The sequence below is a fragment of the Neltuma alba genome, unplaced genomic scaffold (assembly GCF_004799145.2).
Source record: "Neltuma alba isolate B1F8T4 unplaced genomic scaffold, ASM479914v2 tig00010802_pilon, whole genome shotgun sequence".
Classification (NCBI taxonomy): Eukaryota; Viridiplantae; Streptophyta; class Magnoliopsida; order Fabales; family Fabaceae; genus Neltuma; species Neltuma alba.
In genome coordinates, this window is record NW_021635616.1 from 534,839 (window position 1) to 548,395 (window position 13,557).

General features: G+C 38.3%; 2 protein-coding genes across 7 annotated transcripts; both read left to right on the forward strand.

Annotated features, from left to right (window-relative positions):
- The first annotated feature begins 769 nt into the window (after window positions 1-769).
- On the forward strand, window positions 770-6,318 carry LOC114759176 (peptide chain release factor APG3, chloroplastic). 4 transcript variants are annotated; one of them, XM_028948286.1, is made up of 15 exons: window positions 770-1,097; window positions 1,262-1,318; window positions 1,591-1,671; window positions 1,755-1,812; window positions 1,908-2,011; window positions 2,434-2,485; window positions 3,048-3,097; window positions 3,372-3,437; window positions 3,513-3,677; window positions 4,488-4,560; window positions 4,666-4,798; window positions 5,104-5,161; window positions 5,492-5,539; window positions 5,827-5,910; window positions 6,024-6,318. In XM_028948286.1, the coding sequence occupies exons 1-15, from the start codon at window positions 942-944 to the stop codon at window positions 6,093-6,095; spliced, it is 1,257 nt and encodes a 418-aa protein (XP_028804119.1). In that variant the 5' UTR covers window positions 770-941; the 3' UTR covers window positions 6,096-6,318. The 4 variants fall into 4 exon arrangements, 3 of the variants coding, with proteins under 3 accessions (XP_028804119.1, XP_028804120.1, XP_028804121.1); XR_003741890.1 differs by having other exon boundaries at window positions 942-1,097; window positions 5,780-5,910; window positions 6,024-6,080; XM_028948287.1 differs by lacking the exon at window positions 5,827-5,910 and having other exon boundaries at window positions 942-1,097.
- Window positions 6,319-7,249: 931 nt separating this feature from the next.
- On the forward strand, window positions 7,250-13,332 carry LOC114759175 (spermatogenesis-associated protein 20). 3 transcript variants are annotated; one of them, XM_028948283.1, is made up of 15 exons: window positions 7,250-7,655; window positions 7,928-8,000; window positions 8,115-8,154; window positions 8,269-8,347; window positions 8,509-8,541; window positions 8,739-8,887; window positions 9,075-9,231; window positions 9,576-9,816; window positions 10,023-10,264; window positions 10,988-11,251; window positions 11,339-11,449; window positions 11,807-12,031; window positions 12,124-12,327; window positions 12,454-12,630; window positions 12,724-13,332. In XM_028948283.1, exons 1-15 carry the CDS (start codon window positions 7,326-7,328, stop codon window positions 12,928-12,930), a joined length of 2,532 nt encoding a protein of 843 aa, XP_028804116.1. In that variant the 5' UTR covers window positions 7,250-7,325; the 3' UTR covers window positions 12,931-13,332. The 3 variants fall into 3 exon arrangements, with proteins under 3 accessions (XP_028804116.1, XP_028804117.1, XP_028804118.1); XM_028948284.1 differs by having other exon boundaries at window positions 7,251-7,655; window positions 8,133-8,154; XM_028948285.1 differs by lacking the exon at window positions 7,250-7,655 and having other exon boundaries at window positions 7,934-8,000; window positions 8,143-8,154.
- The last annotated feature ends 225 nt before the right edge of the window (window positions 13,333-13,557 follow it).

Consider the following 13,557-nt stretch of genomic DNA (forward strand, 5'->3'; position numbering starts at 1 on the left):
GAAAATTAAAGTTAATACTCCTCTGATCCCAAATATAAAAACCTTATACTAGTGTGTATAAGGATTTTATATTTATGACTGAACTAGTATAAATGTCTTATATTTATGATCAGATAAGTATTAATGTAAAACATAAAAGTATAAAAAGTTGTATTGCTCATAAATAAATCTCAAACAATACGGCCATTCTCACTTTGTTAACGTATAAGTGGCGTGACTTTGTTAGCAATAAATAATAAATAAATAAATCAATATGATATACGCTGTCATTGGAGGGGAAAAATTTTGTGACAAGCATGGATAACATAGCAGATGGCCTTGGCACGAGAAGCCCAAAATGCTCATCTAACTCGGTAAAATAGTTTTGCTTTTTGTTTTTTCATCTTTTATTTCAGAAAAATTCAATTTTTTAATTAAAAAAGTTCTTCTTATGCGTTAATTTGGAAAGTAGTTTCATAGCATAGCAAAATGCCAAAAATGAATTTTGAGAAAATATATAAATGAAATCTATATATCAAGTAATTATTAAAAAATTATTACTGACATCAGGAAAAAAATTAGTACAAATTTGGAGCCTTTTAATTAAACAAAAGGGTGTTGGCCAAAAAAACATAATAGAGACTGGTCCAATTGTTATCACTCGTCATAAATTTCTCCTGCCATCAAGTAACTTCATTTCTTTTCCCCGGTGAAATCAATCAACTAACTTCAATTTACTAGTTGTTACCCTCTGGCGAAAAAATTGATTAGCTGCCACCCGGCAGGCTTCAGCGAATCTGCCCGGATATGAATTCTGGATAAAGATACACACACCATGAGCAGATTGACGCGCCCGAATCGCCCAGGACAACTTTCATCGCATCCAAACACCTTCCTGCCACTTATCTGATTATCTCATCATATTGATTTCTTGGCGCGCTACGTCCACCCGAGTTCCGAGCATGAGTAGCTTAATGGCGAGCTTCCCTGCTCGAATAGTTTCCACGCGCCGCCTCGTAGGCTTCGGAAGACATTGTCCACTTCAACGATGTATTGAAAGATGCGTCACCGTTCTACCCAGTACTAGACACAGAGCTCCAAGAATCGTGTGCATGGCGGTACGCAACAAATGCTCTGGGAAGACGAGCAAAAGAAACTTTTTTTTTTTTTCCTGCACGGATAACGTTTGAGGGACAAATTTGCCGTCTCTATTTTCTGGGGTCTTTTCCTCAAAGGATTGATAAAATCGACGTGTTATTTGCTCATTTGTTCTTAATTGTAGGAACCTTATTTGATAACGAAGCTGGAATCCGCTGAGAAGACATGGAAAGAATTATCGGTACGCGCCTTCGATTAAAAGTTCTAGTTGTAACTATTTTAGGCCTTGAGTATACTTCGTTATGTGCACTCATCAAAATCCATCTCTGTTTAGTTCCTTGTTAAGAGTAACCGCTTTTCCGCTGTGGCCTCTAATCCACTCCTGTAGTACATTATCACTAGGAGTTTCTGGATTCGTCATCATAGTTCCTTCCGTATCTCGTGTGTATTCCTATATCGTGCATTTGAAACCCATGATTACGTGGACAACCAGTAAGCTAACAATATTTGCAGGTCAAGCTTGCCGACCCGGACATCGTATCGAATCCAAGTGAATACCAAAAATTAGCACAGTCAATGGCTGAACTTGATGAGGTACTGTGACTTATTTGCGCCTTCTTATGCCTATGTCTTATTGAACCCTTTTGGTGATATCATAATGTTATCATTTTAAATAGGTCGTTGCAACTTACAAGGGATTTAAGGAATGTGAGAAGCTGCTAGAAGAGACCAAAGGTTCGTTCTCAGTTTTTAATCTTCCACTGGCTCCTCAGGTAATGAATGGTTGTTCGAAAATCATTTAGTCTGACTCTTCTTAATCACCATGTCAGCTTTAGCTAAGGAGGATGGCAACGATGAAGATATGGCAGAAATGATAAGTTATGAAATTGAGAGTCTTTCCAGGCAAATGGCAGAGCTCGAGGAGAAGCTTAAGGTTTGTACTTTGCATCACAAATTTCAGTTTTATGTCATATTCTGTCGTCGTTCCTGTTTTTGATCTGTCTCCCTACCAAGTAAAGAACAATTTTAGCTCATTCATGGTCTGCTCCATTTTTCTTGCTTTTGGTATTTACTGTATCGGTCAAATGTACGGTGTTCACTTGAAATGTTTTCTGTTTGCTAATTATCCTTGCTTGATACCAATGATTGAATCAACTTGGTAGTTGTTATCAATTGAACATTCCTCTGATAACAAGTTCTAATTTCAAAACCAAGCAGTGTATCCTAAATATCAGTGCCCTCATCATTTTAATCTTATTTATGCTCTTATTGTTATCTATCTAAGAAGTTTTTCTTCCTTCATGTTCACATTTCTGTCTAATTTGAACTGATGGATATAGTATTACACTACTGTAGATGCTGCTGCTTCCCAGTGATCCTTTGGATGCAAGAAATATTATGCTTGAAGGTGAATCATCTCTTTATTTAAGTTACTTTGTTGGAACTAGTATTTCACTTTCAGGCCTAATGGAATGTATCATGATGGGAACTTTTGTTCAAACGATGGAACATACAGTTGACAAAAGAGAGGGATTAATAGAGCTTCTGTAGAGCAGGCCTATGTGGAGAACTGAACTGAATGGTTTGAAATTGACTGTTGTCTCTGCGTTTGAATTTTCTAGTCGGAGCAGTTGGCACTCATTGGTTTATCTTCTACGTGTGAATGATATGAATTGTGGTCTTTACTGCATTTTTATATTTTACATCTCCCTGAATCAGAATTCCAAACTCTCTTGTTAGTTCTGCTTAACATTCTTCTATTGTCACTGTACGGGGTCATTTAACATTCTGCTACTATTGTTTCACTCCTTTACAATATCAGTAATGTTGTGTTGCCTGTCTTCTAATAGCTTGATGGTGTTAATTTGTATTTTGTTGTCTCAGATTTCGCTCCATGTCAATATGTTGTTTGTGCATATGTTTCATTCTAGCTGTCCAACTCTAAGGATGAGTACCATTCACTTTTGCAGTACGAGCAGGAACTGGTGGTGATGAGGCTGGAATATGGGCTGGTGATCTTGTAGGTACACGTTGTAATTGTCCTTCCTAATCCCTTGGTACTAAAATAGACCAGCCTCTTTCACTGTCAAACATCGTGGAAAATGAAGTCGATCGTTAAACCCACATATTTCCCTAGTCAACTGGGTGAATTCCGAATTGCTTAGTTGGCTTTAAACTTTTTCCTACCTTTTCGCACAGGCCTTTTTGGATGCCTAGAGATTACACTTTTAATGAATGAGCGATTATTGTGAAGTTCATATCTAAGAACACTAGTGTTATTGGTGTCTGATTAGGTCCGAATGTATCAAAAATATTGTGAGCTGAACTCATGGAAGTATTCTCCTGTCTCAAGCTCTGAGGTATTCCTCCTTCCAACCCCATAAAAATTGGCATTCATTAGATTTTATAATTTGCGTAATGCTTTCATCTTTCAGGCTGAAAAAGGAGGATTCAAAACATTTGTGATGGAAGTCAAAGGTAAACGTGTTTACAGTAAATTAAAATATGAGTCAGGTGTCCACCGAGTTCAACGTGTTCCTCAAACAGAAGCACAGGGCCGTGTACATACGTCTACTGCAACAGTAGCTATCATGCCAGAGGTAGAGCTAACACTGTGCATGGCTCTTTAGCATTTAACTCTGTATCATAATTGTCAGTGATAGAGGTAGGATTTATAACTGATAGTTTTACTAAAAGGAAATCTATTGGAAGTATTTGAGCAAGAATCCTTACTCTCGAAGCTCTAACATTCAGGAGAATCTCCCTTAGTACAAGAAATAGAGAATACCTTCTAGCTTCTGAAAACATCCTCACAGTAGCTATTTATAGAGCTAGGAAATAACAACAGTCAAATAATGAATATATGAAACATCCTTAAAACATTCACAGTGGTGTTAGTGACTTAGTGGCTTAAGTAAACGTGGCTTCCTCCTCCTCTACATGTTCCTTGCCTCCCTTGTCCGCTTCTGTTGTGACGGCTCCAGACCACTAAACTGATCATGATCCCTTTCTTTCGCTGTTCTGTGGGTGCTACACCTTGTGCATGTGATTTGTGGCCTCCCATCAATCAGTGAGTAGCATAAATCTAGTTATTTGGCAAGTAGATATGAATTTAGAGGTTTCTCAACTGATTAATCTAGTCTTTTAGAAGGATTTCATTTTATGACCCGGAGGCTTATGTTATATCTCAACTTATTTTTACTCTCTTTTTTCTTTCTTAAAGCAAACATTCCTCCTTCCTCTATTTGAGGGCTTATACAGTTAAATGTGCTGTAAAGGGTTTCATTTATTAGTTATAACAATCAGCTGGTGCACGGGGTATGTGTCTTTCTTCAAGATACAATGACGTAGCTTTTTCTCTATTGTGAAAACCTAAACTTATCATGCTGATGCTAGAAATGTTTATCTAGGCGGATGAAGTAGAAGTGGTAATTGACCCAAAAGATATTGAACTTACAACTGCACGTTCCGGGGGCGCTGGAGGTACAGATTTACGAATACAACACTATTTCTATCATGAAACTGAATTTTCCATCCGTAATGACTAGAGTCAACTCCATTATCATTTACCAAGCAAGGGTATTGCAGGGCAAAATGTTAATAAGGTGGAGACAGCTGTGGATCTTTTCCATAAACCTACAGGCATCCGAATCTTTTGTACTGAAGAAAGAACTCAACTTCAGAACAAGAATCGAGCTTTTCAGTTGCTCAGAGCAAAGCTGTAAGCACAAAATTCACCAATTACTCCTTTCAACTTCACAGGCTTTGGCTTTGTTAATGGATTCCACTCATCCCTACTATTCTGTCAACTTTTCATCCTCTACCACTCATATAAATGTTCGTGAGACAAATGTTCTCAAACTTACCTGAGTTCATATCATTATTATACATAGGAACCAAGAGATACTTAGATCATGACGACAAAATCAACCAAATGATCCAAGAACACTCACATAATTTCTTGATTAATCTCTTTAATCCTTGCTTTAGTTGTCACATCCAAAATCATAATGGTCTTGGTTACAGATATGAGATGAAGGTTCGGGAGCAGCAAGAGTCGATAAGAAATGAAAGGAAATCCCAGGTATGCTTTGAATTGCTACGGGTGTTCAATGTACTACTTTGATCAATGTAAAAAAAAAAGTTATGATTATGATAAAAGTTTTGTGCAAGTCTGCAAGACTTCAAAACATTCATAGCAAGCAATAAAAATTTTCAGCAAGAAGGGAGCAAACACTTTTGTTCTTTCTTTTTTTTTTTTTTTTGGGTGTGGCGGCAAAGTTCTATCCCTGATCTCACCCCCCCGGGGGGGAAAAGAGAAAGAAAGATAGGAAAAGCAGAGCTTTCATTCTTTTAAAGCTTTGCAATTTACATTATTGTAATAGATTGTTCTTTTCCATATTTCAATTAACAGGTTGGTACGGGTGCCCGGGCAGAAAAAATTCGGACTTATAATTATAAGGTATTCTTTGTTGCTGTCTCCATTCTCTGTTCACACCTTTTCCTGCATCATCCAAAAGTGAAAGATCATATCATGATAATGTTCTGCTTTCTTTTTTTTTTCCAAAATAATTTGTAAGGTGAAATCATTCATCCAATTAAAGTTATTGAGATTCAGTGACCTAGGGTTAAGTGGTTTGTCATAGAACAGCAGTTTGAGGAAAAGCAGTTAATGACTTTACGAATTTTTTTTTCCTGAAAGGTTTGTGGACAACTTATGACACTAATTCCCCCCCCCCCCCAATCTAGGACAACAGGGTAACTGACCACAGACTGAAGGTCAACTTTGAGCTCACCTCTTTTCTTGATGGTGATATAGAAAATGCTGTTCAGGTATCTTATCTTGCATGAACATTTTGGATTTTTTCCAATTAGTTTTGTTGTTTCCTCTTGTGTCTCTATTGAGAATGCTTTGTACTGACTCAAATGAGCCTTCCTTCGTGCAGTCTTGCGCTGCAATGGAGCAAAAAACTCTGGAAGAACTTGCTGATCATGGTGCACAGGATATGCAGTTTTGACAAAATACTGGTCACGGATGGAAGATCTGCTTTATAGCTCTCCTCGTTTAAATGAGTCTCACCATCTCAAGTTTGCAACGTGTTGAGTTGATCATTCATGTGTAGATAAGAGGCACATTTTACTTTTAGCAATTTTGAATACAAGACCCCACATTCATGTGATGAACTGACGTCTGTATCATCGTGTAAAGTGACGCTATTGACAGTTGAACTTTGGTGCTCACTGCTTCGTGTGTTTCTCTCGCAATCACGAAGGAGTTTGTTCCTCACAAGCTTCTCGGCTCAATTGGCTGCAGCTCTCACTGTGATGCATTAGCAAACACTGATGGAAATCGTGGAAAATAACCTCACAAGTTTAGCGCTATGAGCACTGAGATATGTGCTGGAGGAACCTGCAGCAACCTCGACGGTGACTGCTATATTATTTATCGTTGAGCTTTAAAAATGGATATGCAACAGAGCCTGAATACTTTCGAAACACGTGGGTTAATTAAAGAGATTGCAAATTAATACCAAAGATTCTATACCCAAAAAAGCAAAAGAAGGAAATGGTAACTGAGAGTTTATCGAGGTAATTAGCTCCTCCTAAGTGGCCCTTGGTGATATTCAAGCATCGTGTTCTTTTTTTTTTTTTTAAATAAGAAATATACATTTTTTTCCCTTGGGTTTAGGTTTTAAGGCAATCTGACTCTGCGGCCACGTAGGTGATGTCATTGTTCCATTTGTTCGCAAGCTTGCTCGAGCCAACTAGGGGCCGTTTATAAGCTTATAAGTATAAATATGTGAAAAGAATTTTGTTTTCACTTACTGAAAACGTGTTTATAGTGAATTTTTACTGCTCTGGACCTAACTGTGAAGCTGCGATTTTAAAAGCAAAATGTTCGCCTTCAGACGACACATCTATATACCTATATATGTATATAATAAAATTAAGGAGAATTACATTCAAATCTCACAAAAAAAAAATCACTAAAAAGTTTCAATAACGAACAGCTTGTAATAACAAGTCCTACAGTGAGAATAACAACTTATGAGACTTTTTTTTTAATTATTTTTTTTATTTGGGATCCCATTATAATTTTCCATAAAAGTATGTGCTAAACGCCCAAGCGTTATCTGTTTATAACTATAGCGGGAAGATGGGCCACCTGTCCACCATGGAGGGATTCCGACCGTACACTGGTCAAGAGCTACACATGGCATCTCCTACCGATCTCCACCTTCCCGCATATGGCAATTCCCACGTCTTCCCCACTTCTCCCACTAATTAAACCTCTTTCACATTCTTCGCTTCTCAACATTTCTATGCTCCGCAGACTCTTCCTCTCTTCCTCTTCTCATCGCTTTCTTCCTCACCGACCAAAACCATCGTCGCCTGGGAAATACGCGTATACCGCAGCCCACTTCCCTTCCTCCTCTGTTATATCACGACGCATTCTCGCTCCCAAGGTTTTGGCAATGGCTGAAAGGCCCACCCATTCGACGTCTTGTTCCCACAAGTATACCAATCGACTTGTAGCCGAGCACAGCCCTTACTTGCTGCAGCACGCCCATAATCCGGTGGGTAAAATCCTTTCCTTGAATTTAGTTGTTCGATGAATGCGTTGAAAGGATGCGAGCGAAGATGAACCATGCAACAGTTTTTTATGTCAAGTACCGATACAGCAACAAAAAAAAAAAAAAAGAGGAAATAGTGCTTCTTTTGCTGTCCTTGCATGATACCGCAATTTTTGCTGGGTCTTCGGAGATCTTGCAGGGTTGAGTCGATTTTTAATATTGTCTTTTTATTTCATTGCTTTTCGCTGTCATTAATCACTGACTTCGTATTGAAGGTTGATTGGTATCCATGGGGTGAAGAAGCTTTCGCTGAGGCACGAAAGAGAGATGTACCTATTTTCTTATCAAGTAATTCTTTTCCTGCTCTTTTTTTTTTTTCTTTTTCAACGCTGAGCTACCCCCTTCTTTATTTTTGAAAATTTCGCTGATGAGATTAACTGCTGGCTGGCATTATGATATTAATGGCGATTCTATTCGAAGTTGGGTACAGCACTTGCCACTGGTATGATAACTTCAACTGGTTATGTAGACTTTCGATCTCTGGAGCAGAGTAGAGTGGTAAAATATAATGGACTGATGATTGATTATTTTGGGAATCTGAACTATTATTGGTCAGGTGTCATGTTATGGAGGTTGAGTCATTTGAAGACCAGGGGGTTGCCAAGTTGTTGAACGATTGGTTTGTTAGCATTAAGGTGAGTTCAAATGGAGTTTGTCTGCGTTAATTTTTTTGGCCTGTACTTTTTTGAATTGTAGTAGTCTTCTACCTAATCTGTTCACTTTGACCGTTTTGTGAACATCACTAATGAACGCATTCTACTTTTATCCATTCAATTTTATCATGTCAATGCCACAGGTGGACCGAGAGGAGCGACCAGACGTCGATAAGGTAAATCCTTCTTTGTTAGGGGGCCCGATAAACAGCGTTCTTCGATTCATGCGGAATTCCCTTTTCATTCTTAAACTTTTTTTAGTTTGATTGATGGGGTTTGCTTCCCTGTCTTCGGAATGGGGTGTGCAGAGAATGTTCAACATGTTTCACGCATAGTGGGATGCGCTTAAAAGATTTTCTTATTGTCGTTTTAGGTGTACATGACCTATGTGCAAGCTTTGTATGGGGGAGGAGGTTGGCCACTGAGCGTGTTCCTTTCACCTGACTTGAAACCTTTAATGGGTGGAACCTACTTTCCCCCTGATGATAAGTATGGACGACCTGGATTTAAGACTTTACTTAGGTAAGGATCAATGTACGTAGCAAGTCAAATCATGGACCTCAGCCTGTCCCCCCTTTCTCATAATGTCTGTAGTTGTCATGTTCCAAATCGTTGAGTGAGAAACTCCTGGTTCAATGCTTAAAAAAAAAAAAAAAATGCTGTCTCCATGTCTTGCTTATATGGTATAATAATTTCTTACATTCTCCAGAAAGGTGAAAGAAGCTTGGGACAGTCAGAGGGATACACTAGTTAAGAGTGGAGCCTTTGCAATTGAACAGCTTTCTGAGGCTCTTTCTGCTGCTGCAGATTCGAATAAATTGGCCGATGGAGTTTCTGAAAGTGCTCTACGTTTATGCTCAGATCAAGTAAGTATTTGTTCATCCATATATCTTTTTAATGTACTCGGCCAAGTCAAGCCTTTCCCTCGTAACAAGATCTTGCCGTTAATCTTGTTTTCTCTCCTATTTATGAGAATAGCAAGGCAGTGGAGAAATTATTATAACAAAGAAATCTTGTCTTCTTATTCATAGTGAGAATTTGACGCAGATAGTAATCATTGTTGTAAGATCTTCTCGTTGAAAGAACATATCACATCTCTCTTTATGATTAAACAAAGTTCTTATATATTCAGAGGTTCTTTTCATTGAATTCTTTCTATTAAGGGTTGCAAGGTCCTTATAATTATTCAATTGATCATTTCTTTTGTTAGCTCTCTGGAAGCTATGACTCTAAGTTTGGTGGATTTGGATCTGCGCCAAAGTTTCCCCGACCAGTTGAGATCAATCTGATGCTTTACTACTCCAAAAAATTGGAGGATACTGGGAAGTTGGGTTTAGCTAATGAACATCGGAAAATGGCTTTCTTTACCTTGCAATGCATGGCAAGAGGAGGTGTTCATGATCACATTGGAGGGGGGTTTCACAGATATAGTGTCGATGAGTGTTGGCATGGTAAGTTTATCTTGGCAACAATAATTTCAGGAATAAGTCTTTGATATGTGTCTGATATTTTTATTCACTTTAGTTCTCTGTTACTCTGAAGAGGCGTAGATATATGTTATTTTTTGGTTTTTCATTATTTATTGCAATTTGTTGTTGTGTTCTCTGTTACAAAATGTTAAGGTGAATAGGTTACTGAACTGTAACACTGATTGCAGTTCCACATTTTGAGAAGATGCTATATGATCAAGGGCAGCTTGCTAATTCTTATTTAGATGCTTTTTCTGTCACAAAAGACACCTTCTATTCATTTATATCACGGGATATCCTTGATTATATGAGGAGAGATATGATTGGTCCAGAAGGTGAAATCTTTTCGGCAGAGGATGCTGACAGTGCAGAAACTGAGGGAGCTGCAAAGAAAAAGGAAGGAGCCTTTTATATATGGACCAGCAAAGAGGTCTTTACCAAACATATTTGTGCCCTTTTTTTTCATTTATTTCTCAGCCTTTTTCTGTTATGCATAAAGTGATGCGTCTTTAATGTTATTTAAATGCCATGCGATCTCTATCTTCACCTGTTTAGATAGTTAACATTCAGCTTGCTCAGGATAACCTAACTGCACATTTTTAGTTTGACCAAGGCATCTCATAGTAACTTGTAAGCTTATATTACTCTTCAGTAGTTGATGGATACTTAGATGATTGCCTCTTTTGTCAAATTGTTCTGTGTGGAATATGAAAAGATAATATAATTTCTCAGTCATGGACATATATCGGTTTTTACATTTACACAGGATTTTTTATTATGCATTTTGTTTTCTAAATTACAGTTTGGCCGTCCAAACAGCATCAATAATGCATGACTGGAAACATTCTAATTTAACTTTACCTTGAAATTTCTTCTTGTTCATTTTCAAATGTCATTGACGGTATTTTTCCCACATAATAAATCTGACTAAACATAACCTTGGCTAATGCTTTTTTGCATAATTTCTCTTCTAAATATGATTAGCTTTTTGAGTGGCTTGTTTTGACTTGGTTTTGCGGATTTACGATTATTTCTGCAACATCATGATTTTTTTTTCTTTTTTTTTAGGCAATAACTACTGATTGGCCCTTGATAGCTGGTTTGTTACTCTGTGTGTATGTGTGGATTCTCAAGTTCAGCTGTTTCTGTTTAGGTTGAAGACATACTTGGACAGCATGCAGATCTTTTCAAAGAGCACTACTACATAAAGCCCTCAGGCAATTGTGACCTTTCTAGAATGAGTGATCCTCACAAGGAATTCGAGGGAAAGAATGTCCTGATAGAGAGAGAGGATATATCTGAATTGACATCAAAATATGGTATGTCAGCTGAGAAATATTCTGAGATTCTAGGAGAATGCAGGCAAAAGCTATTTGAAGTGAGGTCAAAACGACCAAGGCCACATTTAGATGATAAGGTATTTCCCCTCACTCATATACAGAACTAGCTATTACCAGTCTAGGTTTCAATTTTCATGCATTCTCAAAGGACCGTATGCTTCTAGGTGATTGTATCCTGGAATGGGCTTGTGATCTCATCTTTTGCTAGAGCCTCTAAGATTCTCAATGTTGAAGCTGAAGGAACCAGATTCAACTTCCCTGTTGTCGGCAGTGAAGTAAGTTTTTACTAGTGTAATTTGATGGAGGTTTTGGCATTTCATTCAAACAAAATGACTAATGATCCTTAAATCCCGTGGCATTTAGGAGTTGAAACAGGACCCTCCTTTTCTTTTTCTTTGAATGTTACCTGCTGGACGGACCATAATTTGTTGTCATAAAAGTACAACTTTATACTATTGTTCACAAGTCTTGTTGCACGATTGATGTTCTTTAATACAATTGCCTTTCAGTAGAAGGTGCAAGGGACTGATGGGTGAGGATATTGGAGCCAGACCTGCAGCCAATTTAATATTTTTCTTTTCAGTCGTTGATAATAGTATTTGATTTTCTCCTTTTCATTGCACAACTTCCAGCCAAAGGAGTACTTGGAAATTGCGGACAAGGCAGCCTCCTTTATTAGGAAGCAACTTTACAATGAAGAGACAAGCAGGCTGCAGCATAGTTTCCGAAACGGTCCCTCTAAAGCTCCTGGCTTTTTGGATGATTATGCTTTTCTGATTTCTGGATTGCTGGATCTCTATGAGTGCGGTGGTTCAGTTGACTGGCTTGTGTGGGCAATTGAGCTGCAGGAGACCCAGGTGAAGATCAACGTCTGCACTTGGAAAAAGTTACTTGCCTTTCCAGAACACGTTACACAGATTAAGTTACTCATGACATGAGCTGCTTGCAGGATGCTTTGTTTCTTGATAGGGAGGGAGGAGCTTATTTTAACACGGCAGGAGAAGATCCATCAGTTCTTCTCCGAGTAAAGGAAGATCATGATGGGGCCGAACCCTCTGGGAACTCAGTTTCTGCAATTAATCTATTAAGATTGGCTTCCATGGTTGCTGGAAATAAGGCTGACTATTATAGACAAAACGCAGAACATCTTCTGGTTTGCCCTACCCTTCTGCTTTTTTATGTTTATGATAAGCGGAGTGGGATAAGTCGCAACAGTGTCTCTTAACTAGACCATGGGATAAGCTGGAATGACTAATATTTCCTTGCACGACCCATGCAGGCAGTATTTGAAAATAGATTGAACGATATGGCTATGGCAGTGCCTTTATTGTGTTGTGCAGCAGACATGTTGCACGTTCCTTCCCGCAAGCAAGTAGTTCTGGTGGGTGAAAAGAATTTGAAGGAATTTGAAAGCATGCTTACCACAGCTCACGCATTATATGACCCTAACAGAACCGTAAGTGTAATAGCTGATTGTGACGACGGTATTTTCAGTTTTCTTCTTTTCTGTGTCGCTATCATAAATAGCTTGTGTTCATGTTCATGGCAGGTTATTCATATAGATCCCAACAACAAGAAGGAGATGGAATTTTGGGAAGCACATAATGGCAACATTGCTGTCATGGCGAAGAATAACTATGCAGCAGACAAGGTTTCAGCTCTTGTTTGCCAAAACTTCACTTGTAGCCCGCCTGTGACTGATAACGCTTCACTCGGAGCTCTGCTCTCTAAAAGACCCTCATCTTCATCTGCTTAGACGGGGTTCTGAGATCTCAAAGTAGGCAATAGAAGTGAACAATACTGATAGTTATCCTTTAATAACGTGTTTATCTACGGAAGCTATTGATTCTGAGTCTTTGACTATTAGCATCAACTGGAAGTGGTACATATTCCTCATTGATACGTACAGGGTGACCGGTTCATAAGTATTTTGCGGCTTCTCATCTGTCTCTGCTGTGGAAGCCGGAATTGCCAATGGCTGGGTTTGTTCGGGTCCAGCCACGTATAGCCCTTTCCCCTCACCCCCGGTGTTTTTTTTTTTTTTTTAAAAATAATGCAGAAGCATATCTAATTTCAAACAAATTGATCAGAAATTGTACCTGTAGCCTGTAGCATAAAATTATAGGGTCGAAATGGAAAGAATCATCTTCAATTTAAATGGAGAAACTGGATTTTGGCCAAGTTCCTTCGACTGGAAAACATTCGAAGCATATTCTTGAAGCGAATGGTTTCGCTCAAGCACAACAAGTCTAATAAATAGTGAAATTTGTGATAACTTATGTTATTGGCAGCATAATCAAATTTTCATATTGCATGTTATACAAGAAAAACCGTGTCTAATTTTTATTTTGCGTTAGTTATTATATTTATTGGACCAAAAGTG

Coding starts and splice junctions, on each gene's coding strand:
- LOC114759176 (XM_028948286.1), top strand. CDS start 942: ATGAGTAGCTTAATGGCGAGCTTCCCTGCTCGAATAGTTTCCACGCGC. Junction 1,098..1,261: donor CAAGAATCGTGTGCATGGCG/GTACGCAACAAA, acceptor TCTTAATTGTAG/GAACCTTATTTGATAACGAA. Junction 1,319..1,590: donor AGACATGGAAAGAATTATCG/GTACGCGCCTTC, acceptor CAATATTTGCAG/GTCAAGCTTGCCGACCCGGA.
- LOC114759175 (XM_028948283.1), top strand. CDS start 7,326: ATGGCAATTCCCACGTCTTCCCCACTTCTCCCACTAATTAAACCTCTT. Junction 9,232..9,575: donor TACGTTTATGCTCAGATCAA/GTAAGTATTTGT, acceptor TTCTTTTGTTAG/CTCTCTGGAAGCTATGACTC. Junction 10,265..10,987: donor ATATATGGACCAGCAAAGAG/GTCTTTACCAAA, acceptor GTTTCTGTTTAG/GTTGAAGACATACTTGGACA.